Raw genomic sequence first — 25,706 nt, forward strand, 5'->3', positions numbered from 1 at the left:
AAAGGACCCGGACCGAACTGTCAAAAAGGCTCTATGGACGGTTTAGTCACCCGAACCCTAGATGACTCCGTGATTTGACAATCCGGCTCTGCCCCCAAATGGCGAGAGGGGTACATATGCAGTATGCAGGTCCCTCACCTGGTCCAATACGTAACAATCCCGTGGCGGACTTCCAAGAAGTTCGTCAGTTAGTCATTAGTCGTAAGTCGTGCAGGTGGGGAGGTTCCTTAGTCTACTCCGTACTTCACTACAAGAATTTCGAGGAGGGAAATGATCTGCCTCTAATGATGAATCCGACTGTGCCTGCATGGTTTCTTCTACCGTGTTCTGTATTCCCACTGGTTCTCCGATCCATGGGTTGGTGAACCTCCTGCCTCATCCAGGACCTCAACTTTGGTCTGCTTCCTAATTTCCAGAGGCTCTGAGAGCAAGCCGTGCTCGTCCACCTCTTGTTTGCTTCGTATCAATGCCCGCCGCCCACCAGAGGCCATATCGTAGTATTCACTAGGGCTCTTTGGATTGATCCGCGACTGTATGAGTTGCCAAATTGGCCTCAGCGTCACGAGACAACCCACGATAACCCCGCCCTCCTGCTCAGTGAACGCCCAGGGGACCAGTTTGGCGTTGTCGTATGTGTAGTCCTCTGGATTCCAGTCGATCAAGACGGTCTTCGCGATGGAAGCCCCAGCGATACTGTGTGTGTGTGAGACATGGTTAACTAGACAACCCCGACAAGCAGATATGGGAGAGAAAGGTTTAGGGGCATCTCATACAAGAAACCGAGCGCAAGAATTGCGTAAAGAATGTATTTCCGCTTGGCAGGCATCTGGAGATTATAAATCATAAATATAGGGATCGCAGCGGTCATAAAGTCCGTCACGGCGGCGACGCCTATGATTGAACTGTTAGAATATTGACCTCTGATGAGGAGGGGGAACATAACGCAGGGGCTGGCATACCGGAAGCAGCCTTCAGAAGGACGTTCACGATGTTCGTGTCTAGGCATTTAGCGTCGACAGAGTTGTCCCAGTAGCCTTGTAGGGGGATGCATTGGACAAGGTCGACAATGATGACGGCGATGGTGAAGGGAACAAGGATTATCAGGTTGAGAATAACAAGACGTTTGACCGTTTTATTGGCTTGTTGCACCATGCGGAGTAAGAATATAGACAGAGATATTTTCAGCATCATCGTGGTGAGTAAGTTGAGTGCCGTGGAGATCAGAGTTAGTTTGGCGAGCACGGGTAAATCGGCCGGGTCGACATCATCCAGGTGCCTAGTATAACGGTGTTAGCGACTATGAGGATTCCAATGGTCTGGAGCCGACCTGAGTATACCTGCCAATTCCGTGCTAAATCTCGCCGTCAGCGCCCTGTCAATGAAGAGCATGATGCTATTGCGGACGAACAAACCTGGATAAGAGAATGCTCCAACGCCCCAGTGGCGACTCCAAGCGCCTGTTATCGGTTGATTAGATATACAAATATCTTCGTCGGATGGTTTATACCCACAAAGGAGAGCAGCATGGTCCTAGAAAATTGAGTCTTCCAATCCTATATACAATCAGAGTATCAGAGAATCAGTAACTCACCAATCATCCCACCCAAAGGACCCCGGTCGCAGGCGTAACCGTACATAAACACGGGCTGCCAGCAAGATACCAGCCACTGCAGTGAGTGTCCAGATAACAACGAGAAGGTTAGTCTGCCTAGGTGTATATCCCATCGTGAATGTCAGCTTTGCAGGACAGGAGGAGGATATTGCAAAGGAAAGTAGTAGGCCTACACACATTCATAGGAGATAGGAGCGAATGGGCTTAAGTATCGCATTGCACTTAATTAAAAGGACATATTGTGTGCCTGGGGCCAAACGCAGATGCTATACTTCTGCAGGAAAATACTCCGTTCAATTTTAATTTCTCAACTTGAGCAAGTCTGCGCCACCAAAAAAAAAAAAAAAAAAAAAAAAAAAAAAAAAAAAAAAAGCCCTGTTCATTCGTTGGGAGCTCACCCAAAATAATTGTCAGGAATCATGTAGGAAGTTGCTGAAGGAGTGGAACCTGCATGCCAAGTAGGAAAGGGTTGCCAGTCAACAGAGCCTGGCTCATGCATCTAATCATAATCACAGCTGGAAGAGGTTGATCTTGCCACTAGTGCTGACAACAAGCGTGAGATATGCTTTCCCCTCACGTCTATATGGCAAGGAAGAAAAGCCTTCCTCGCCGAGGGTTAGTGCTTGTTAGTGTGGGTGTTGAATATCACAGTCGCTGAATGTTAAGGCGGCAATTTGGAACATATATATCTATATATCAATCTGATACCCTTCGCTCCAAGACCATCTGCTCCCTTAGACTTAATCTCTCTAGGGAGTGTTCACTGAATACGAGATACTACAACCGTAATCAGCACAGCAGGCCACCTTCTTTTTCTGTGTTACTGAGTATGCTATGACTATTGTTATAGTTTTCCTTCTATCCTAGTATCGTTCTACCGGGTCGTCATCAGACGTTTCGTACCACACCATCTCTAGATCCGGACGAGGATCCTCGAGGCCCCTTTTCGGCATGATGGCTTTGACTAATTTATAGTATAAATCCCAATCGGTGATGCATACCCGAAGCCCTTTCGCGAAGGTGCCGAGCGACGAGGCCGGATCTTGATCGTAGAGCTCATTCACGAGCTGTTCTAAACGTGGATATAGTTCTGCCCATATGTCTGCAAACTCCCCTGCGGTGTCTCCATGCATAAATATCGATATATTAGTTATCTTATCTATTTGTTTATTAAATACTATATCATTGCTGCTATTTTACCTAAGAAGTATATATAACTTCGAAGCGATTTTATTTAGATAAAGATTAAAATCTAAAACCGTCGAAATACACATTGCCCAATCCATCTGCTTGATGAGCCTCATCGGGGAGAGAGCGATCGATGTCAGTCGGCAGCGCATGCGCGGCCCTAAAGTACGACGAAAGAAAGGGAGAAAGAAGGCATAAAAGCACCTGGCCTTGGGAAACACGAAGAAATAGCGTAATGAGAGAATGTTAAGAATCAGAGCAAACCAAAAGAATCTGTTTGAGTTGGGTTGTTGCTGTCGATGAAATGGATAGGACGACATTCCGATATAATACATTTCTCCTTTACTCAGTATTGCACTGACACTGTTTTTCCCGATTCCATCCTCCAACAATGCACAGTGGGGATCTGCACTGAACGTGAGAACTGGGAGGGCGAAAGACGATCCCCCTGGTCTCTCTTCAGCACGCTCCAGTCACAGAGAAAATGCCACACAGAACAATGGCGCAGCCAAACAGTAGTACCGACAGGCCAACTTGCTCATGGTTCAGAAGAAGCGTCAGAGCAAGCGCCGTTCCTAGCGATAACCCCATCACCGCGTCGAATAGGCCATATTCGGTCACATATTGCGCTAGATTGGACACAGCCGGCCCGAGCGCTTTGTGGGGTATCATCGTATTAGGAGTAATACACCCTGGTCGAGGCCAAAGTCTTCTGCTGGCCACGAGGGATCAATATTCTCCAGGTTGGGGGCCTGAAGACAGTATCAATACCAGTACGTGTCGTACGGGATTTAATTTAACATTCCGATAATCTGACGTCTGCCTACACCCCTTCCCCTCTTCCTCTTCAGAGTTCAGCCCCCATTCCTGAGCTGCACGGGATGTCCCCAACATAGCCCCAGTGCTGTTGATTCGTTAACATGCAAACGCTCGACACGGCCAGCCACGATCGATAAGCGGATCGGCAGGAATGAAGGCAATGATTGATGGACGGACGCTCAAGGCCAAGTAGGCCTGCCCGACAAGGCTGACGGATCAATATGCTGTGGTCCCTCCGCGGCTGGAGGATGAAGCCCCGTTGATGGTTATCCACCACGATGTCACATCGATATTCAGAGTGGGACATTCAATCGAATCGATGATCACCCAATTCAACGTTTTGGTCATCCCTGCCAAGTTCTCCCCCCGAGGAACTGCCATGGTTATGAGCCTGTAAATAGCCCCAATAGCCCCAATTGCTGGTGGGATTTGCCAGTGCGTATTTTGATGACACCTCGGATTCCTTACCTTATCTTACCGAATTGGTCCAGCCAGGCTCTATCCCGACTCGGGTCTACATCTAGACCGAGCAAAAACTCATCTACTTAGTCGCCGGACCAAAGGCTGCCAAGGCATGCTTTTCACCTTTCCATCGCTCAACTCCGGGTTTAGAGTGAAAGCGAGACTTTAGTCCGGTCAACGAGTCTCTAGGTACAGTGTTCGGTTGATACAGTTCGGTGTCTCCGAGTGTTAAATGGAAAAGTATCACTATAACCTATACTATGTGACAACGTTTAACAATATTTATTTAAAGTAGTTTGTTTCTATTCTATTTACGATACTAGAGTACGCTTTTGAATATATTGTAATTAAAATTCTAATATCCCTCTTATTGATATACGAATCCCAATCTATCCAGTAACAGAAATGGTACGCCTGTGCTGGCTGTCGTTGGTCTTGTATTTGAATGCCCTTTAGCAAGAACCTATGATAAATTCTGGAAGACAATCAATACGGGCTGATCTGGCAGCACAGACATCCCCAAGGAGCGGTAAGCATAGATGCATTCTATCATCCGTATGAAAGATAAGTCTGGGCCTGCGTTGGAGGATGTGGTCGTGTGCCTTTCGTGCAGATTCTGCGTCGACCAGGTTCATGTTGCTGATGCCTCCGATCAGGTCTGAATAAAGTATTTTTATGCAGATTCGAACTATTTAAAGTTATCTGTTCCCTCCAATTTCGTACCGACCCACATAGCAATAGCTCCGTTCCTTACCTTCAAAAGAGTGCCGCAGGACTTTTGCCAGAGCGAAGTACACTGGGCTAAACCAGCAGAAGAGTGTAAATAGATTTCTTGCACAAAAGAGTCCGTGTTATTTCCTTTGCTGACTCCTCAATGTATCTCCCCGTCATGTGCGATACCTCTTGCTGTAGACAGGCGGAATAAGTAGCTGCCGACCGCGGGGAGCTGTATAAATGCACTCTCTGGAGTTTCGAAATCATGATCAATACACAAAAGCGCCTGCATTTACTGCACTCCGTGCAGCCTATTGATAGTTCAATATACCATACAGAGTGGACTGTGGATGTTGTAGAGGCACCAATGACCGAGGAGAAAATACCGGAAGGGGGGCCAGCTAACAAATGCATAACGAATGCAATTTGCGAAATTAGTAAAACGATCGATAAGCCCAAGATGAACCTGGTCTTACAGAAAGACTCCAAAGGTCTCCAACTTAAGTATCTGCCTTCTCCTGACATAACTTTCAGTGGTACCTACTCTTCCTTTGTCAGTCGCTGGCAAATTCACGCACAGTCTGTTGGCCCCGGTGAATTTATATACTCTCTGTTAAATGATACATGAACTGTTTACATTGACAAAAACGCTTGTGCACAAATAATAGATTTCTAGAATTTTTGCTGATCGTTTCCAGAACGAATATATATTATCTTTATTTGTAAATCTTGAAGCGAACGCTTTTAGATACACCTAATCTATTGAACTATCTTTCGGATTATTTGGTAATCTTAAATTGATAACAAAGGAGAACAATAAGAAGATTCTCAAGAGAAAAGATAATTAAATATCCAGCATTATGTCCAAGACAACTTACACAATCACATGCAAACTGATGGAAGGAAAAGTGAAACATAAAAAACATAGCATAACAGCCAGCGTCCGACCCAACAGTTTTGTCCAAGAGAGCTGATACTTTCCACGTCTATTTCGATAAATCGTCGATAAAAGAGCGTCGTAATAAGCATACTGGGTCTTTTAGAGAGAAAGATTGTCCTTGAAAGACTCGAGCCCGCGTGTGTTGAAGCAGATTGTAAGGGTTGCGATGACTATCGAAATGGACTGGTATTTGGGTACATACATCATCTGTCATTATCAAGTCCTCTGGCCGCTAATATAGCTGGAGGATTGGAATCTACTACTGATTCTTCTGAGGAGGAACCTACTACAAAATAGGAATCTACCACAGTGTAAGGGGCTAAACGACGTGGACTCGCATGATGTCTCGAATGAAGAATAGTGCCTAGTAAACAGATTCATCTCGCATCCCACGGTTATAACTTATCCGCCTTCTCAACCGTCATATTCTCACCTCCCCCCTCCTCCGCCTCCCTAGCCGTCTCCATCCACTGCTCATACGCAGCCCGATGGGCCTCTCGCGCAGCCTCCCATGTCTCATTCGGAATCCACCCATCAGACCTCGTATCCAAGGACTTCATAAGCCAGAGCTTCGACTTCTGCACCGTCTCGAAGTCCTCATAGTCCTTGGAATGTCGAGCCAGCTTTTCCTCCGTCGGTACATACGGACACGAGCCCTATAATCCGAGCTCTTGCCATTGACCCGAAAGCTCAATCAGCTCTTGCCGAACAGCCGCAGCACTGTCTCTCCATGAGGTGTGTACGTAATGGAAAAGTCGGAATAAGGTCGGGTCTTGGAGTCTAGAGGGTCGGAGCTTTGGGACGGGGCCTTTCATGCAGACGTCGTATGTTTGGTGGCAGATTGAGGCGTCTTTGCGTTCTTTCGCTCGCTGTGCTTCGGGTTTCTCGTCTTCTAGTGTACCCTCGTCTTCTGAGTTAGGGGGAGCTACAAAGTCTGGCGTCTCGCTTTCGTATATGAATGTCGGCTCGATGCTTGCTGTTTGCCAATCTATGAGACCGGCGATGACCGTTGGGTCGTCTGCCGAGACGTAGATGTTCCTCTTGTGAAAATCGGGGTGCAGGAGAATAGGGCTAGCGGCGTCTTGGATACGTTTGTCATTTAGTAACCTTTCGAGAACAGCTTTGCTCGTTTGAAGTAATTGTTGATGATCATGAACCTGTCCTCGGTAGGAGAGAACACCTTCGTTAACGGACTGCTCTCGTGGGATCCGAGCACGTCCAGTATCTATTAAGCCAGAGCTAAAACTTCTGAGGTCGTTCCCTTGTTCAAATACTTTCCGTTAGCCAATCATCCTCAAAGCACAGAGAACACTGTATTTTGCGAAAAATAATAAAAGGAAGAAAGAAGGTAAAAGACAGGAAAGTGGTACATGAGACGTGTTAGGGGCGTAGGAAAGAAATTCACACTTACATGGACCGCAATTTGGACTGGAACCGCCATACAGCTCAAGTTCACCAGGGTTGCGATTCCAGTAAACAGGGCTGCAATGAGGCCCAACACAGTATCCTTCTTCGAAAGGGACCTTTTTTTCCGATGGCAGCGGCGCATCCGAGAAGTATAGACTGCCATATGCCGGAAACTCCAGAGTTGCCATCTTTCTAATCGTTAGCGAAAGCGCCTTGGTGCACAACGTATGCTGTTCCGAGTTCATTGTAGCCCATCTCTGGTGCAATTGCTCCCCCGCAACATGTTCTTGCACGATGTATTCGTTGCCGACTGGGTTTGAGGAACTGTCGTTCCACTCCAGGACGTTCGGGATCGGAAGGTTGAGTTTTGACCGCACTAGGGGCAAGGTAATTAGCCATGTGCCATACAATATATCCAAAGGCAGTTCAGAATCGTACGATATGCCATTGTCGCCACCTCAGAATTGGTTACCAGCCCAGGTGGCCCAGCAATGGGAGTGGGCAATCTTGCGACGACACGAACTCCAGTGTCCATTGTGAATTTGAACACTCTGTTGAATCCACCTTCCTTTTTTTCACTTCCGATGATTTTTGTGGCTCCTAGACATAGACTGATAGCTCTCTCACACAAGGCCGAGAAATCAAACCGAATGTAGCGGGAATTGCGCTCAAGCTCGTCGCGATTGAGCCATCTTCCACTGGTGTATCTGTAAGGATCCGGGCCTGGAAAGTCATAGTCAGCAACAGATACGCTATTGAACTAGCAATATGAAGACAGAAGACGCCCACACTTAGCTGGCTCGGGTGAGCCCGTCCCGGCGGCAGACCCGCCGACAGGCGATCTCGTAACTGCACTAGGCTTGCTGCCCATGTCGGATAGCTGTCTTTGATAGGATCTGGGTACGGCGAATCGTTGTAGGACGGATGGCCGAGTTCCGATGCATGTCAAGATTCTAGGATTCATCACAGCCGGGTATCTATTACTTAAATGTCAGGGCATGATTGGAAGAGAACGCAGAGCAACGTCGGAGGAAGGTCGAACGGAAGCTATCCCCTTGCAGTCGGTGTGGAGTGGGCGCGTCCAAGCCGCTAGACCACGTAATCTCATAGATTTGTATCAATAATAACAGAAAATTTCCCTGAATGATTCAAGTCTGCGTAGAAACAGTTTGCGTATGCCATGGAATCAGGAAATTGTGTTAGAGTTTTGGTATCAGCCATTATAGATATATACAATGTGATTAAAACTTTCCACAATATCTGGGCTGCTATTCTAGGTCCTCTAACAATCACTGGTAAAGATGGCGACTACTAGCGACGGTATACAAATAGAGAACACTAATTGTTAGCGCCCTATCTAAATATCGTTTTAGAAAGATATTCAAGAGTTGACGACTTTTCGACAATTGACTTTGCGAACTTAGGTGGCTTATGTACGGCTGATTCAATAGGGGATATCTCGTGCGATGGTTAAACGATTGCTTCTGGCAACTGAGTCGGTCAGCTTCCATTATGGAAGATTCAGATTACCTAACCCTCCTGCCTTCTATACCACTGTGGTAAGAGGAAGATACATTTCGCAGGACATATAGACAATGATTGAAAATCGACATCAACTACCCTCCCTACTCGCCGTCCTGTCCTGCAACCCAAACTCCGTATTCAGGTCCTCACTAAGCAAGAGCTGCTTAATCGGTATACAAAGCAGCAGCCCAACCACCCCAAACGGGACTGCAATCCACCACACCCACCGCAAGCTCTCCTGATAAACACCCAGCACTTCCGCCATCAGCTGCGGCGTGTCACGCAGAGTGCGCATCAGTCCCTCGCTAGCCATAGCATACGCACCGCCACCAGATAGCTGTTTGCGCAGATGTGCATCGCTAACCTGATATAGAAGTTCCTGTACCCGTGCGTTGAATATAGTAGTTGGGATAGCTATGCCCCAGATACAGCCGAAGCTGCGCATGAATGCCCACGTGGCCGTCGCAGTAGCTACATCCGTTTCAGGCAGTGAAGCCTGGATAGGAGGCAGGGTACTGGAGAAGATCATTCCTGAGCCAGCGCCGAAGAGAACCTGGAAGCCGGCCCAGTCGCGCGCGGGCGACTTGTCATCCAATAGGGAGAAGAGACCGCCAGCGGCCGTGAGGAAGATGTATCCGACGAATTGGAACGCCCGGTATTTCCCTGTCATAGCGATTAGGACACCGGTGGCGATGCCGAAGGGCGCGATGGCAGCGGTTATGGGGAGGACTTTAAGACCGGATTCGGTGGCTGAGGCGCTGCGGATGGCTTGGAAGTAGATGGGGAGGAAATAGCCGACCCAGTATAGGAGAACGGACTGGATAAAGGCGATCCATAGCGCGCAGAGGGCGGTTGCGCTTGAGAAAAGTCGTGGTGGGATCGAGGGTTCGCTGCAGAATCGGGACATCTGGTGGGCGTAGAAAAGGACTAGACCTGCGAGACCTAGGATTAGAGGCAACAGGACTTGCCATGTGGACCAGGCGTATTTTGTCCCGGCCCAGGTCAGCGCTATCAAAATCGAGACAACGGCCGCTGTGAGTATGGAGTTACCGACGACGTCCACGCGCTGCAGCTGCTTCCATATAGTTCCACTGCCAGGTGGATGCGTGGCACGAAGGAAGAGCAACAGGAGTATCAAAGAGGCACCACATAGCGGCAGATTTATGTAGAAGACCCAGCGCCAGGAGACATGTTCAGCGAACGCGCCCCCTAGCACAGGGCCAATGACAGTCCCAACTGCCCACACAGCCGCCATGAGGGCCACATACTTCCCTCGCTGTCGAAGCGGAACCAGATCACAGATCACAATATCCACCAGTGTATTGATTCCCCCTCCGCCGATTCCCTGAACGGCTCGTCCTGCAATGATCATGCCCGAGTCGCGCGCACCGCCGGCCATGGCACTTCCCACGCCAAAGACAACCACTGAGATAATCATCAACCATCGGCGACCGAAGATGTTTGCAGTCTGTCCGAATAGCGGCAGAACCACCGTCGACGACAAAATATAGGAGTTAGTGATCCACATGTACAGCTCCCCTGCTTCAATATCGCGTGCGATGGTGGGAAGGGCGGTCGAGAGGATGGATGTATCAAGAGCTGCGAGAAAGGTTGTCACGCAGAGCGCTGGAAACACGGCCCAGAAGTACCATGTCTTCTTTCTATTCTGTCTTTCCTCTCTTCGACCCTCTTGGGCTTCATTTGGTGGTTCTCTGGTCTCATATTCTTGTGGGCTATCCGTTAACCCGCCTTTATCCTCTAATTCCCCCATAGTCCGTCACGTGTATAGTTGCTTTCACTTACCCAAGGTCTGATTCTGAGTTCCGAAATGAAATACCTCTCCGGAGCACCCGGGTAAGATAGGAAGAGGGCTTCCAAAGTGGAACTGTGGAAAAGATGAGGTTGGGGGTCTTGGTCGAGCCGTTGCCTAGAAGAGCTAGACAAATGCGGCGTACGTTACGGTGTACAGCAGGGCCCCTGTCATGCGATCCTTCGTCTTGCGAGATATGCCAAGGCGGACGCAAGCCAATAAGAGGGAGATGGTGCTGTTGGTGAACAGGGAACATTGGCCCGCCAAGCTTTGTAATTATATCTAGGGTTGCAATTATGCCCTAACAGTACTAGATTGTGGGAGGGCAATTGGACCCCATGCCTAAAAGGCGACCACTAAGATAGCGTAAAGACATCCTTTGTTGGCAGGCTGTACTTTCAGTAAATTTGCAGTAATATACGAATGAGGCTATCCCTTGGAGCCGAAAACCTGCAATGGATAGAGACAAAGAAGAACTGAACAGCGATGACGTGTTGCCGCAGCTGCCGCAGACATATTGCCATACATTTCAACAATGTCACCCACCTCCATCTTAGTCTTAGGGATAAGCTCATCTTCATGAAACGTGGATAATATGATACCTTTTTCCACAGTTCAGTGGAGAAGTGCATTCATAGACTTTTATCAGACGCAATGAAGCTTATTCGAGAGGGTCATATGAAGCCACTTAGGGTGGATAGCACTTTCCACGCCACTGAGATAGAAAAGGCCCTTCGATACTTTGGCCAAGGACAGCACCTCGGCAAGGTCTTGCTTACTTATGGCTCAACCTCTAACAAGGTCAAGCTCAAAGAAGCTCTCTAGCCTCGCGATATAGACGGTAATAGCACTGGGCCACAGCATGGCAGATTCCCTGATTGATCGAGGGGCCAAGGACCTTGTCTTCCTGGGCAGGTCAAGCGAGAACAAACCGGACATCGCTTCGTTCTGTAAACGGGTCCGAAGCAAGGGTGTGAATATAGTGACTATCCAGGGCGATGTCTTCAAGATGGTGGATGTCGAGCGAGCTGTGGCCCGGGCCATCTCGATGGGCCCGCTCAGGGGAGTTGTTCATGCAGGTGAGTATTTTTGACATCTCCTTTCACTCCTTAGGTCTTCCTTTTAATAATTCATGATCATAATGCCTTCTTTCTCTCCATGACGCTGGAGCAATTCAACACTACTGCCCGTCCCAAGGTCCACTGTGCACTTAATCTCCACAATGCCACCGTAGTTGTTAACACAGACCTCAAATCCTTCTTCATGACTAGCTCGACAGTCACTTATGTGAGCCACATTTCGCAGTCCAAATACGCGTCATCCAACGCGGTGTTAGACAACCTCGCACGGCAGCGCGTCCACATGGGGCTGCCCGCCGTCACAATTTCTCTAGGCCCCATCAAAGGCATAGGGACACTGAACCGCAAGTCTGAATATGCCGCAAGTATATTGAGATCTGGGCTGATTGAAGCCGAGGAGTCAGAGTTCATCAGGCACTTCGACCGCTTCACGCACCCACAGCACGAGTCTAAGCACTTTGACATTCTGACCCAAGGTCACATTCTCGCAGGTGTCGAGTACTCCAAGTACGATCTAAGTATGATGCAAGTCACTCGCATAGAGCAGGATTGCCGCTCAGCGCTGCTAGTGACGATGCTTGAGTCTCGGAAGGCCGCCAGCAGCAATAGCGGCGCAACAGCCGAGTTGTTGACGTCTGACATTCCTGAAGACCGCAACAAAGCCATTATTGTGCTGGCTGACGCCGTCGCGCAGCGTCTGGCCAAGCCGATATTCATTTCTGTCGAGGATCATTTCTGTCGAGGATATCGACATCACTCGCCCGTTTTCGCACTTTGGTCTCGACAGTATGTCCGGCAGTGAGTTAATCCACTGGTTGAACCAGAGGTTTGGTGTGGGGATGTTATTCTTACAGCTGTTGGCTACCTCGTGTACTCCCAAGAGTCTAGCTGAGACTATCTTTGATACCATATCCAAGGCGAAGGCTGCTGCCGCGAACGGTGCTTCGTACGCGGAGTCAAATAACGTTCATCATATCAATCGCATCAATGGCACGAATGGGGCTCACGAGACCAATGACATTCATGGCTCGAAGGGTCCTAATGGCCTCTCGTCAGGATCTCAAATGAAGAGGTTTTCTGAGGCAGTCATGAAGGCTATTGCTGACCCCAACCCAGTAATGCACTCATAAGTTTGTTCTGTCGTTAACGGCAAGGATACGTACATCATCAAATTCAATCATAACAACGAAACACGGAGACTGACCTGAATCACAGGCGAGCAGCTTTACGCGCTGGCCAAGGGCACGCTATGAAAGGAATTTACCACGAAAGTTGACTTTAATGCGATATACGGCATGGCCTCTCTCTCTAAGCTTATGACTATCGTTGCCACCATGATTTGTGTCGAGCGTGGGCAGATCTCTCTCGATGAAGATTTCGCCCCGATCCTGCCGGACCTCTGCGCTCTGCCAGTCCTCGACGGTGTTGATTCGGAAGGAATATGCCTCACCAAGCCGCGCACCAATACAATAACGCTTCGACTGCTAATGAGCCATCAGAGTTGCTGTGGCTATCACTCTAGCCCTCCACTAGCACGACGGGCGAGGCAGAATCGCAAGTCAAACAGCGTCTTTTGATTGCGATTTCGTAAGTCATATTTTTTCATCATTCATCTTTCCATCATCTTTGAAGCCTATCTAACACTACTCAAGCAAGTCATGAAGACCTACCCTCTCCTCTTCGAGCCCGGCGAGGGATGGATGTACGGCTCTGGCACCGACTGGGCCGGCGAGGCCATCGCGCGGATCAATAACGCCACACTCGAGGAGTCCATGCGGTCCAATATTTGGGACCCGTTGGGTTTGACTTCAACAACGTTCCATCCTGAGCTTCACGAAGGTATGATGGATCGCCTCGCGACAATATACGAGCGCACCGACGACCATGGATTAGAGCGCGGCGACTGGCTCTCGCGCATCCTGGCCCTTCACGACCGCGGTAGTCACGGAATATGGTCGACACCCCACGACTGGACAAAGTTTGTTAGCATGATTCTCGCAGATGGCGGCTCCAATCTCTCTAAATCCAGCGTTGATGAGATCTTCGCACCGCAGACAGTCGGCTCAAGTGACCTACAAGAGCTGCTGACCGGCCCGCTACGAGCCCCCTTCGATCTACCGTCGATATGAACGCCAGCCGCATCGAGATTGCACGCGGCAGCCCTTTATATATGGAGGACATCCCCGGCAAGCGCTCCGCTGGCACTCTACAGTGGGCAGGCCATCCGAACCTGTTCTGGTGGATTGATCGGACCAAGGGCATAGCGGGGACGACGTTTACCCAAGCTATCTCGCAAGCTGACGCTAGGTTTGAACAACTGACAAGTGCATTTGAGTTGGCGGTTTACGCGGAATTTGCGTGATTTTCACCTGGTGAGTAGAAGATATCAAGGGTTGACGGTGCCGTTCTATTCTGGTTGCTATCCGTTGCTAGTGTTTTACCTCTTGCATTTTGCGGGTGTCATGCCTCAAGGACAGAATACACTTGAACCAAAAATCCAATTCCTGAGTTGCCCGTCTACCACCGCCAGATAAATTCTGGACACTGGAAATCAGCGCCGGTACTAGTAATAACATGTGTTGATCATAACCTCGCATACTCGTTTCCCATTTACAAAGATCGTGTTAATCCGTATTATTTTGGGCTCGCCAATTCAACCCGCGGTGCCGTTATATCAGGAGTTTTTCTTCTACGTTGCCGAAGAAGAAAAAAGCCCAAACCTCCGATTATCGCGATCCCACCCAGCGCACCGCCAACACCAGCGCCCGCTTTTCCACCCGTGGAGAGACCTGAAGACGGCTCGGCTTGTGCCGTCTCGGTTTGTGCCGTCTCGGTTTGCGACGACTCGGTTTGCGACGACTCGGATGGGGTCGTAGTAGCCGACGCAGAAGTAGTCATTGTAGTTGTTACAGTTCTATTCTCGTCAAAGAAGTATTTTCTGAGAGTCACCGCGCTCTTTGTTTCACAGCAACTAGTTGTGTTACCGCAGCACCATGTTTTAGAGCCACTTGTGCCATCGCAGGGTGTCATTCGTGCGAAGGGTTCTTCAACATCACCGCCCTGGCTACCGTGATGTTGATCAGGTTCCTTTCGTTTCTACCTCGAAGAAGGGGGCCCCATGAAAATCTTGACTTACCGTACACACATTCAAACAATCCGAGGAGGACGGTTCCTCGCACAGCCCACGCCAATACGATTTGTCGCTGTCGTTTTGGCAAAGGCCATTGCTGAGACAGTGCTGATCATCCAAACAGCACATACCATCTGGGTTCGCCGTTCCGTGACATTTCAACCACTCAATGCCCACATACGCTATTCCATCAGGTGAATAACAGGGCCCTGCATCTGCCGAGCAAGGAGATAACAGCGCGATAGTGATAAGGAAGAAGGATAAGTACTTCATGGTAGTTTATTTCTCTTGGAATCGTGGGAACTTGGACACAAAAAATGCTATGAGAACATAAGGGACATCCAAACTTCAACGGAGCAAGGTGTTGACGGACGATAGCGCGCAAGACTAACTAGAGGTACCCAGACAAGTAAACAGTTCGCCGGAGAAGACCGCTACCTCCGCCAAGACCACGCGATTTCTAGTGTATGAGTAGCGTGTGTTAGCTGCCGTAATTGTGGAGTATTACGGGCTCGAGGCTGTACTAAGACCCAAGGCTTATCAGGAGTGGAGCGCTTTCCAACCTGGAGTATAAAGTATAGATTTAGACAGGGCCCCAAAGACGGAAGGAAGATCTAGACTCGCTTGCAACCGGCTGATCATAAGTATGGACACCCCGAAAATCAGGACCCACGAAGAGGCAGGCCGAAGGGAAGGAACAGGAAATAATCGGACGCGAGCCCCCTGTTCACGCGAAGAGAGCACTTTCTAATACCGAAAGGGTAAAAGTGAGGGGAACCTTGCTAGACAAATACGCCATCGCAGGCGCCAGTTGGGCAAGGGTCGCCCTAGAGACATCAGGCGCGCTAACAGCCATTCCTCTCCCCTATTCTTTTTTTAATTACTACATACACCTTATATCCGATGTTTCGGACAAATTGGTTACTGTCTGACCAGATCAAAAACCACCGAGCAATGGGATCATTGACACACCGCGCCCGTTTGTACACTACCTACCGCTCATGGGCAACCCAATCCGATACATCTTCCCGGCCAGAATCCATACCCACCTCCCCATCAACGGTCGCCTTGCAAGAGCCAAACTCATCGTCCTCCGCCACCGAACAAGCCGCCGAACACCTCAGAACCACAGAACATATCCGGACCCAACTGGAAGAAGTCCGGCGTTTGCGAAGACTCCACAATCAGATCTTGAGCACCAACGAGGCGGACAAGATCGACCGCACGATGACGGACACTGCAGAGGCAATCCACGACGTGGCCGTGCTGCTGGAGCGGACGCGCGTCGAGCAGGAGGTGCGCGGGGGCAAACTAAGTCTAGCGAGCCAGCTGCGGTGGAAGTATCGAGATAGTCAGCAAGTGATTCGCAAGTCACATTTGTTACTGCGGTGCTATCATGACTTGATCTTGGTGTTGGGTGATTTGCAGCGGCTGGATGTATCGCAGCTGCCGCCGCCGCCGAGGAGATTTGAGCTGGAGGCTGGGGTTCCGCCGAGGGCTTCACCAGAGACTAGGGTAGATAGTATCCTTCTTGACGGGCCTGGTCGGGGGAGTATTGTCGCTCTGCCGGGTCGAGGGGAAAAGGAGTTCCTTGTTGAAAGGCCACATGAGACGATCGTGAGGTTGGGTGCCGAGACCCCGGGCTCAGCTATCAGAACGCCCAAGGAAAAAAGTCCCGTCACTGCTGGTGTTGTGAATGGCGAGGTGGAAGATTTACTGGCGTGGCGGCGGTCGCGAAAACTGGATATCGAAACCAAAGAGTCTTTCATTCACATGTCCCCTACACCCACAGCGAAAGGGGAATCTTAATGTTCTCTATCTCTGGTCTCATACGTTCGGTGTTTCTTTTGGCATATATCCTTGGCTTTCCTTTTATTATCCTTTGCATGATATCATGAATTGCCCAATATCGCACGATTAGTAGTACTGTTTTCCGGGGCTTCTCACTCATGACCATTTCAACCACCTCCGTTAACCCATCCGCGAACAGTTAATATTATACACGCGCCACCTTTCTCTCTACTAACTTCTGAGGCGCCGACAACCGCCGACCAAACTCATCAGACACCTTAAACACCGCCGGAAAAAGAACCACCTGGTCCGAAGAAATTGAATCTGTATCCCACCGGTAATCAAAAACACACGGATGAGAGAACAGCCAAATTCCCAGGTCTGACGCTGCTCGGAAAACGCTGATCAGGTGTGCCAGGCGGTCGGAATCGGAGAACTGCGGGTCGCTATACGAGACAAATGTGGTTGAGAATCGTTCGGCGAGCAATTCGATCACGTCCTCTGGGGGGGTCAATGCCGGTTGGTTTTGAGCTGGACGTTCTATCCGGTGGAGGTACGCTGTGAGCATGCGCCAGGCGAATATGGGGCTGGTGTCATCTATGTGGGGAGAAACGTTCAGTTTAAACAAGATCTATTGAAGCGAAGACGGCCATCCAGGGGCAAGACATTGATTACCGTTGTCCATATTTACTGACAGACCGGACGCGTACGGCGTCGGGAGCAGGCACCTGGTTTGCCGACCTGGCTCTATCCCCTGCAGAAGGGCTCGGACCAAAACATGCGTTAGGACGGCTCCTCCAGCGCGTGGTTTCGAGAGCATGACAGTCAATCGGCTAGGCAAGAAATCGGAGTTATAGTGTTCAATGCTCGAGGGGGCTACTCCTCCTTGTGACAAGCGACTTCTGGGGGAGCCTGCCGAGTAGTAATTGTCTATATGAAGACTGGCTCGGTCGAAGAGTGTTTGGATGCGCAAGGCCGTCGTGTCGTCATCTGGCGGTTGTGGGACATAACACGACATGTCCAAGTATTGCGCCCCGACCGGGACCGACTGAGCAGTCATTCCTGCTTTCTTCGCGGACGAAAGTGATGAGTGAGTTGGTTGAACATAGATCTGGGAGGTCGTCGTCCTCCCTCCATTCGTCTCTGCGTGAGACTTCCTGTTTCTCCTACGACGAAAGAGTAGGATAGCGCCTAGGAGCGTAAGAAGAAATGTGCCGGCAATAGAGCCTACGATAGCTCCTGCAAGACCACCTTCACTGATCCCGCTACTAGCATGGTGTGTAGTGGGGATGCTTGCACTGCTGGTAGAGGTGGTAATCGAGGACTCCTGCAGGCTCGACGTCGTTGGGTGGGTGAAGGATGGAGAGCGCGAGAGGCTGGTTATAGATGTTGAAACACTGCCAGGCTCAGAGGTCAAAGACGAAGACTGGGTTGACCAAGAAGGGCCGTTGTTGAGGGTGCTGGTGGACGCAGCAGGCCCAAGACTGAGGCTTGCTGTATTGGCGCTAACAGCATTCAGATTCGTAGATTCGGCACCGAGATCAGAATAAACAGAAGTGGTGCTTGTGTCTGGTATGCTGGGAGTCACAGCCATCGTTTGAACTGCATCCGTTGGAGTTGAATCGCCCATTGCTGAATTAGTCGCTTAAGGAAAACACGAATCGTGGTGCTCGAAGTCAGAGGTCCCACCCCAAGCCCACGCCCGGAGAAGCTAATGTATTTGTATGTTTGCGAAAGACTGGATTTGAGGAACGGTGCTAAAAAGTCAGGGGCTAGGGTTTACCTGCTACGCCAAGTTCATCGAGCTGAGTGGGGGGTTGGCGCACCGGCGGACTTTCCAGCATCCTTGTCTAGCGGGAAACAGTAGCGCAGTCCAGGGTGACCATCAAAAGACAGAGCGCGTTCCCCCGCTCAGAGCCTTCTCGCGAAAAGTCAACTCAGAGCCTTGTCAGGTCACAAGCTGGATCTCCCCTAGTAGCCGCGATCATGAGCGATAAAGAAGTTTTGCCGGGCTTCCCAGAGTGCTGGACCCCTGATATTGTGGTAGGAATTGACTTTGGCATGACTTATACGGGTATGCACGCAAGGCTCTGGCACCACACAGGGATTCTCAGACTGACCATGACTAGGTGTCGCATACTCCTGTGGCCCCGAATGGTCCCCGCCGAAGACCATACAGCGTTGGCCAGGAAGGCTGTTATCCGAGCTGGCAAACAAAGTGCCGACCTCCCTGGAATATTGCTCGGAATCCAACCAGCTTCGGAATTGGGGATTCAAGTGTGATCCAGAAGCAAAGGGGTCAGATATAAAGGAGTTCTTCAAGCTACACCTGGCGCCTCAGAGCCACGAAGAATTTCGGGGAGGTTCTACTCGACAGGAAGCCCAGCGCTGGTTCCAGGACTTTATCTTATGCATCTACCAGCACGTCGTCTCCATCTTCAATGATACAATACCTCATTTCGACTCGCGACACGTCGAATTTTCTTTCAGCGTGCCGACCACATGGAAGGATGTGCGGATGGTGCAGGAAACTCGGGAAATACTTGAGCGCGTGATCAACACAAAGACACCGCGTCATCGCGCGTTTATAGGTCTCACCGAGGCGGAGGCAGCAGCGGTATATGCCGGAAATGAACATTATTTAGTACGTGATCATGAACAAGATGATCATGACCTGTGTATCGGAATTAATATCCTTTTTGCTAGGTTGACGATACGATTCTTGTCTGTGATGCAGGGGGAGGGACCACGGTTGTTATGCCCATAAGCACGTTTCTGTCGCCGTACTCTAATTGGAGATCTAGGACGTGAATGTTCTAAAGCTAATATCAGATCGCGGCGAACCAACCAGGCTGGAGCAATTGGGCCACGTTGAAGGTTATAAGCATCTTATACATATGCAGTGTTGAAGGAGTCTTGGACTGATATTATGCCAGGACAACCAATCGGTTCTGTTTTCATCGACAGAAGTATCCACCATCTATTATCCCAAAGATTGAACAAGGTTCGCGACTATCTAAAACTGTCGCCGGGCGATGTGGCATGGATGATGATTTCAGGTCTCTTCCAAAGAATGAAATGTTCCTTTGGCACCGATTCTATATTGACCCCGTGGCTGATGCTGGACGTTCCAAAATTGGAGTCAGTGTTAGACTTTCCAGAAGCAGAGATTTATAGTGGGAAAATGCGGATTTCATGGTAACTATGGGCCTTAAATCTTATTCCTAACGCCCGTAGATTGTCCGTTACTAAAGAAATTGCAGGGACCACATTCAGGACTGCTTTGACTTAATGATCGATAAAATGTGCGCTCTCTTGGATGGGCATATTCGCCAAACGCACTTAAAGTATCCAGGAGACAACATAGTGTGTGCCTCTAACCACTCTTGATATCCAGCCGCTAATAGTCGATCTCGGGGTAGAGGTACCTTGTTCTCTCCGGGGGATTTGGCAGCTCCCCATATGTACGACAGCGTTTAGAGGAAAACTTCGGCAATTCCGCCGTCAAAAAATGTCCGAATGCCAAAGATATGCAAATTCTTGTAGCAGATGAGCCGTAAGTGAAGCGGAAACAAACTATCCTACATACTTCCGGTGTACTGATTGACATCCCCGCACCCCCATTTGACAGACAGCTTGTAGTGGTCCATGGTCTCGTTCTGGATCGCATCCAACAAATAAAACGCGGAGTGATCACGTTTGGGTCAAGATGCGCTCCCGTCAGTTATGGCATCACTTGCGACAAACTATATGATCCCAATGAACATATTGGAGAGCCCGTGCGTCTGGACCCTCGGGATAACAATATGTTCGCTATAGATCAAATTGACTGGCTTGTAGTTCAGGCAAGACTTCCATCTTTCCTATGACAACGTTTGCCGCTCTAGCTTTTCTGTACTGATAGTTATACAGGGCTCCCCCATTCCACATGTAGGTCTGAGAAGAGACTTTCAACTTAAGGTAAACCCAGGTCAAGAGAATGACCAGCGGAAGTTCCAAATCGTCATGTCGACCCTTCCCCCGGACAGTCTGCCACGCAGCATGAGGGAAAGGGGTGTTCAGAAAGTCTGCGATATTAATGTTTCCACCGAAGAAGTCGATAAGAAGCTCAAGAATCGTCACTGGTACAGCATCAAACCTCACTTTTGGCGGATTGCGTTCGAGGTAAAGATCGTGGTTGGGCCTGCCGATCTGTCCTTCCAGCTATGGTCCAAGGATAAGAAAATTCGCAGCGGAAAGCATGAACCAATCGCAGTAAGTTGGATGCCTGCGCAAGATCTACTAGAAGCTTGAATGTCTGGGCAACATTATTGAATGCATACACGGTCGTATTAGCAAAGCTTGTTGAGCTTTGTCTACAAACTGCATTGATGTAAATTGAACGCGAAATTCATCGTCGTAAAAGCCGACGGTTCCTAGCACTTCATCGGGTAGCAAGAGAGAGGGGCCATAGTCTATAATATAGTAGTAATTAGGCTGTGTACATGTCAGGTATGTTACTCTAAACTTATTATTTGCAAACTCACAATCATCGACAAGCTGTATAACATGGTGTTAGATCTGCAGCGCTGTGTTCCCACGTAATCCTCAAGGCGGAACTTCCTCGCATCCCGCCAACTCCCAGATAGGCCTCGGCTTGTTTTGTTTGTTCATACTATTAGCCTTCACTTTTAGCTGTTTCGCGACAAGCGTCAACATGTGTTCCCTTCCTGGTTGCGTCATTAGCACTGGCCTGCCCCTTGTAAAAGTTCTCGAGAGCCTCCTGTTGTGTTCCTTTAATTGAAACACTCAACCGCTTCACAAAACACGAGTTATAGAATAGGACAAGCAAGTTGAGATAATCAAGGCCCTTTCTCCTTCTCGTGACTTGCTTTAAAATAGGCCTAGAAGCCAAAAATCTGCCAGCAGGGACTATATTAAATCCAGCAAGGTTGCAATTGAATTTAGGTTGATAAACAACGCGTTACTACCAAGAGAAGATATGGTACTCTCTTATTACTCTCAGCAGAGAAGCAAGTCTGCATCGGTTCGATACCAGAGGTATTGGCACCGTTTAGTTGGCCCTTAAAAGAATGTCTACAAAGTATAAGAGGGAAAATGTATGAAAGTGGAAGCTAGATAGATATATGGTCCTCAGCATATTTATAACGCTCGATAAAACAAATGGGATAGAAAGACGCACAAAAAAGCCTATATTTAGATCATTGTTCCATTTGATGTCTTTGACCTTAGGGCGCCGTTGATTAGTTACATTCAACCTCTAGCCTGCAGTTTCTCAACTTTGCAAATTCAGCATTAGTTTGGAACTGGCTTTGTATACCACAAGAGACATAGAAACGAATTCCAGCATCGCAACCCCCTGGCCCGCCCTTGGGCAAGGCATGGGCTCGGCCATCTCCAACTTTCTCAGTGCCTTTTTTTGGGGCTACTCCGTTACTCCCAGGGTGTGAAATCTGATCGCATTGCGCAAATATCATGCTAGCGATCCAAAATATGAATTTCCGTTCCATCGGCCGACCGTCCAGGTTTAATAGCTATTACCACGGAAAAGACTCTTGGCTATCGTGGATGTATTCCGATAACGGGAAGCCGAAGCAAAACTAACTGCAAGGGGTGAGCCAATTGACTCTGACGCCCGATAAGATCCAAAAGTGCGGCATGATAACAAGCAGTGGAGACTACGAAACGAAACGTTCCTGTCGAGCCTTTGCTATCAACCTGATGTCTGGATGGCTCTCTTGCGGAGTCGACCGATGAGAGGTCAAAATGCATCAATAACATGGAGAAAAAAACAGCAAAAAACAGTCAACTCCACCATCTAGATCCAATTTCAGCCTTCATCCCAATTTTCCACGACGTTGTCATAAACGCAATGACCGAAAACCAATTATGCCCATGGAACGCTCAACAACGGAAACCGTTATAGCCTGTGGTGTGCCGCAAACAGGTAATGACAATATCTCTTATGCATGACCCAGAAGGCTTTATAAGCATGTTCGATTCGCATGATTGTAGCCGAAGGCGTCCAATATCCCAATTAATTGGGTCACAGCGGCAAAGTCTACCAGGATGTGAAAGAGTTGATGGGAGGAACCGTATATATCAAATTTACCAGGATATCGACTCTCAGGAAACCTAGTCTGCAGAATTAAAGTAGTCAGGATCAAGTTCCATGCGCGAAATCTGGGATCTTACTGCGTAAATCAAAGCCCCAAGTAGGAGAAAACCTCCTTCAATCAGATAATAGGGCATTCGGATTGTTTCATCATTTGCAGGAGACCAAATATCTTGACTCCATGTATCAATGGTGCAAAGCCAGACAAGCCAGTCACCACGAACGTAAGTGCCCGTAGAATGCGAAATTCCTGGCCCTGAAATTTAGGGTTTACCATTATGAAGATAGTAAGCAACCTGAGAGTTCCAATCTGCCAATCAAAGTATTAATCACGAGATAAAAAGAAATAAGATATATAGATGTTAACACACCATGGACCAGTGAATCTTTCGATACAAAGGCTCACACCAGAAGACCATATATATTCCTGATACAAAGTCGCCCAATGTTAAAACTACTATGCCTATCAGGTCAAGTCGCAGCCATAATTGTTCGACTTCATGGGAATGGTTCATTAAGGTATGGTATGTTGCTGACAGACCCAGGCAGACGACGGCAGTCAAGAGAAAGAAAGTAAAAATAAAAAAATCAGCCCCAGTGATATCCGAATATCTGCTTGTAAGATACTCATTTATATACCACTCGCCGAGTAGAAAGGCGACTGCTGGTATCAAATGAGAATATATATTGACTGACTCATTGTGGATGTATGACCAACTGCGAAATGAGGCCTGAGCTGATCCTGATATTGGGCGATAGCCATGAAGAATGTACTTGTTATCTTGATGCCATGCCGGCAGCTCAGCGAAAGAGAGAAGAACCTTGCGTGTCTTGCCGGCCTTGGATGTGCTTCTCAGAAACTGCGGGTGGAGAGAATCATTTTCCCGCTCTTGGCTTGCCATTGGTGGATGGGGGGACGAAACTCGAAGACGGGGAGTCGATGCCATTGCTGTCGCGCCTAATGATGTGAGAGGCGGGCCTGGAGAGGGGGGATAAGAAATAAGAAAGGGGTCCTGTTCGCTGTGTTTTTTGCACGGCGCCTCTTTCCGGCTTCGTCCTTGCTATATGCTAGCCTTGCTTACCTTGCAGGAGCTGGGGAGTGCGCTAAAAAGAAAAAAGCAAAATTACCCAGTAGAGCCACGGATATTGTGACAGGAAAATGTGACAGGAGCTGCATAGTTCAAATCTGCTGCATGGGCCCGCCTCATCCTGGAGATGCCCTTTTTGCCGCTAGTACGAATTGTCAGTCATGCAGTGCTTAACAATGCGTCCAACCGCGAGGAAATCCCCATACTTCAAGATTGCCTTTCTTGAACGCTATGGAAGAGCAAGTAGGAATGAAAAACTAGCTCGATTCTTTGGGTGAGCACCCGTGGAGTCTATTAAGTTCGAAGAGGCTTCATTGATCCTAGAGAATATATTGCCTATCGTTTAGCCGCCAGATTTGACACCCCCGCCAACTTTCGCGCGGGTGGGTGGATTTCCGCCTTCCTTCGGCCCGAGCGGGTAATTCTAGGTAAGGTACCCCCGTCGGTACCTTGCCTTCCACAGGAGGTTCAGGGCTGGAGCCAACCAAAAGCTATCTGTCCTCTCTCGTGTTTGCTGCTGCACTCCCTAATCAATGAAATGAATTGCTTTGCTTTGCTTTCTCAACCCATAACCGGAAGGTCGACCTTGTATGAGTTTCTCATTGCAAATCTGCTCTCTGACTGGGTATGGCGTCCCGCGACGACTACTTAATTGGGTGGGTTTGCGCACTGCCCATAGAGGTAGAAGCAGCCAAAGCGATGCTTGATCGCATTCATGACAACCTACCTCCAAATCAAAAGTTAGACGACAACAATAACTACATTCTAGGGAGTCTCCAAGGTCACAATGTCGTATTGGCCTATCCGAGTTCCGGCGTGCATGGTGAAACATCGGCAGCTGATGTGGCCACGCAGTTGCGCGCAAGCTTCAAATCTGTCCGCTTCAATCTGATGGTTGGTATTGGGGGAGGAGTTCCAGACACGGAGGATACTCGTCTTGGTGATATTATTGTAAGCAAGTCGACCGCTGGTCGGCCGGGTCTCGTCCAGTATAACGTGAACTGGGAGCAGGTGGAGGATCAGTTTATTGGCGGCAGAGCGTTAAATAAGCCAACACCATTACTTCTCACAGCTATGGGAAAAGCCGAGACAGCCGCAATCTTCGGTGAAAGTAAGATATCCCAGTATATCTCGGAGACCTTATCGAGAGACCCCGCCACCTTTACCTGTCCAGGCCCAGAGCAAGACGCCCTATTTGAGCCAAATTATGATCACACAACTATGGAGCCCGAACAAAACGGGTGCAGTCATTGCAACGTGGATAGGATCCGGCCCCGGCAACCACGGGAGGTACAAGGTCCAATAGTTCATTATGGTCTGATTGCCTCCGGCCATCATTTGATGCGACACGGAGCGACTCGAGACGAGTTGGCACATAAGCAAGGCGTTATATGTTTCGAGACGGAGGCGACCGGCTTGAAAGATGCCGCCCATTATTTGGTCATCCGAGGAGTCTGCGACTATGCAGATTCGCACAGTTCCACGCTCTGGCATTCCTACGCCGCAGTATCTGCAGCAGCATATGCAAAGGAGGTACTGACGTTCATACCCAAAGTTTCCACGACGATACCTTCGGCAATAAACACCGAGGCCGTGCCGATTCTCGACGCTTTGCTCTTAACAAGACCCGAAGTTGACCGAAAATCCCTTATTGTACTGAAAGGACGCAGAGCTGACGGTACCTGCGAATGGCTCATGCAAAATCCCCGCTATCAAGAGTGGTTGGCAGACAAAACCCAACCACTCCTCTGGATCTCAGGTGGTCCTGGGAAAGGTAAAACCATGCTGGCAATTTACATCACCGAGGTGCTACAACCAGTGGTTGACGCTGCCGAGAATGTTCTCCTTTACTACTTCTGCAGTAACCGCGATAAGAACCGGAACACGGCATTGACTATATTAAGAGGCATCATACATCAATGAATCGATTTTCATCCGCACCTGGCACAATATATCAAGAACTCGTTCCAGGGGACTGAAACAACAAAATACACCATTTCCAGCTTTGTCTCCTTGTGGGGTGTTTT

At 49.0% G+C, this 25,706-nt stretch overlaps 11 protein-coding genes across 11 annotated transcripts; 7 read left to right on the forward strand and 4 right to left on the reverse strand.

Moving 5' to 3' along the window:
- Nucleotides 1–116: 116 nt before the first annotated feature.
- On the reverse strand, nt 117–1,761 carry LDX57_001723 (uncharacterized protein). The gene is made up of 7 exons (XM_046083368.1): nt 1,592–1,761; nt 1,512–1,530; nt 1,413–1,457; nt 1,338–1,351; nt 960–1,276; nt 774–891; nt 117–693 (listed from the first exon to the last, which is right to left on the reverse strand). The coding sequence occupies exons 1-7, from the start codon at nt 1,723–1,725 to the stop codon at nt 318–320; spliced, it is 1,023 nt and encodes a 340-aa protein (XP_045939325.1). The 5' UTR covers nt 1,726–1,761; the 3' UTR covers nt 117–317.
- Nucleotides 1,762–6,130: 4,369 nt separating this feature from the next.
- On the reverse strand, nt 6,131–8,013 carry LDX57_001724 (uncharacterized protein; the record flags this gene model as incomplete). The annotated part of the gene is made up of 5 exons (XM_046083369.1): nt 6,131–6,391; nt 6,479–6,996; nt 7,147–7,518; nt 7,581–7,865; nt 7,932–8,013. 5 exons carry the CDS (start codon nt 8,011–8,013, stop codon nt 6,131–6,133), a joined length of 1,518 nt encoding a protein of 505 aa, XP_045939326.1.
- A 741-nt stretch (nt 8,014–8,754) lies between these two features.
- Nucleotides 8,755–10,437, reverse strand: LDX57_001725 (MDR family MFS transporter; the record flags this gene model as incomplete). The annotated part of the gene is made up of 1 exon (XM_046083370.1): nt 8,755–10,437. The coding sequence occupies one exon, from the start codon at nt 10,435–10,437 to the stop codon at nt 8,755–8,757; it is 1,683 nt and encodes a 560-aa protein (XP_045939327.1).
- Nucleotides 10,438–11,634: 1,197 nt separating this feature from the next.
- On the forward strand, nt 11,635–12,357 carry LDX57_001726 (uncharacterized protein; the record flags this gene model as incomplete). Its single annotated transcript, XM_046083371.1, has 1 exon — nt 11,635–12,357. The coding sequence occupies one exon, from the start codon at nt 11,635–11,637 to the stop codon at nt 12,355–12,357; it is 723 nt and encodes a 240-aa protein (XP_045939328.1).
- An 856-nt stretch (nt 12,358–13,213) lies between these two features.
- LDX57_001727 (serine hydrolase domain-containing protein) lies at nt 13,214–13,684 on the forward strand (the record flags this gene model as incomplete). The annotated part of the gene is made up of 1 exon (XM_046083372.1): nt 13,214–13,684. The coding sequence occupies one exon, from the start codon at nt 13,214–13,216 to the stop codon at nt 13,682–13,684; it is 471 nt and encodes a 156-aa protein (XP_045939329.1).
- A 41-nt stretch (nt 13,685–13,725) lies between these two features.
- On the forward strand, nt 13,726–13,917 carry LDX57_001728 (uncharacterized protein; the record flags this gene model as incomplete). Its single annotated transcript, XM_046083373.1, has 1 exon — nt 13,726–13,917. The coding sequence occupies one exon, from the start codon at nt 13,726–13,728 to the stop codon at nt 13,915–13,917; it is 192 nt and encodes a 63-aa protein (XP_045939330.1).
- A 1,722-nt stretch (nt 13,918–15,639) lies between these two features.
- Nucleotides 15,640–16,494, forward strand: LDX57_001729 (uncharacterized protein; the record flags this gene model as incomplete). The annotated part of the gene is made up of 1 exon (XM_046083374.1): nt 15,640–16,494. The coding sequence occupies one exon, from the start codon at nt 15,640–15,642 to the stop codon at nt 16,492–16,494; it is 855 nt and encodes a 284-aa protein (XP_045939331.1).
- Nucleotides 16,495–16,681: 187 nt separating this feature from the next.
- On the reverse strand, nt 16,682–18,106 carry LDX57_001730 (uncharacterized protein; the record flags this gene model as incomplete). The annotated part of the gene is made up of 2 exons (XM_046083375.1): nt 16,682–17,073; nt 17,152–18,106. The coding sequence occupies 2 exons, from the start codon at nt 18,104–18,106 to the stop codon at nt 16,682–16,684; spliced, it is 1,347 nt and encodes a 448-aa protein (XP_045939332.1).
- Nucleotides 18,107–18,462: 356 nt separating this feature from the next.
- On the forward strand, nt 18,463–19,678 carry LDX57_001731 (Hsp70 family protein; the record flags this gene model as incomplete). Its single annotated transcript, XM_046083376.1, has 5 exons — nt 18,463–18,550; nt 18,606–19,120; nt 19,183–19,227; nt 19,281–19,353; nt 19,413–19,678. The coding sequence occupies 5 exons, from the start codon at nt 18,463–18,465 to the stop codon at nt 19,676–19,678; spliced, it is 987 nt and encodes a 328-aa protein (XP_045939333.1).
- Nucleotides 19,679–20,481: 803 nt separating this feature from the next.
- LDX57_001732 (uncharacterized protein) lies at nt 20,482–20,769 on the forward strand (the record flags this gene model as incomplete). Its single annotated transcript, XM_046083377.1, has 1 exon — nt 20,482–20,769. The coding sequence occupies one exon, from the start codon at nt 20,482–20,484 to the stop codon at nt 20,767–20,769; it is 288 nt and encodes a 95-aa protein (XP_045939334.1).
- A 3,609-nt stretch (nt 20,770–24,378) lies between these two features.
- On the forward strand, nt 24,379–25,696 carry LDX57_001733 (uncharacterized protein; the record flags this gene model as incomplete). Its single annotated transcript, XM_046083378.1, has 1 exon — nt 24,379–25,696. The coding sequence occupies one exon, from the start codon at nt 24,379–24,381 to the stop codon at nt 25,600–25,602; it is 1,224 nt and encodes a 407-aa protein (XP_045939335.1). The 3' UTR covers nt 25,603–25,696.
- Nucleotides 25,697–25,706: the final 10 nt, after the last annotated feature.

Source organism: Aspergillus melleus, assembly GCF_016097325.1.
Source record: "Aspergillus melleus strain CBS 546.65 chromosome Unknown contig1, whole genome shotgun sequence".
NCBI classification, from domain to species: domain Eukaryota; kingdom Fungi; phylum Ascomycota; class Eurotiomycetes; order Eurotiales; family Aspergillaceae; genus Aspergillus; species Aspergillus melleus.

What these genes read in the sequence shown, in the direction of transcription:
- LDX57_001723 (XM_046083368.1), bottom strand. Translation starts at nt 1,725, where the DNA reads ATGGGATATACACCTAGGCAGACTAACCTTCTCGTTGTTATCTGGACA. An exon ending in CCTTCTGAAGGCTGCTTCCG is followed by an intron (nt 892 to 959) that starts GTATGCCAGCCC and finishes GTTCAATCATAG; the next exon opens with GCGTCGCCGCCGTGACGGAC. An exon ending in ATTCTTGCGCTCGGTTTCTT is followed by an intron (nt 694 to 773) that starts GTATGAGATGCC and finishes ACACACACACAG; the next exon opens with TATCGCTGGGGCTTCCATCG.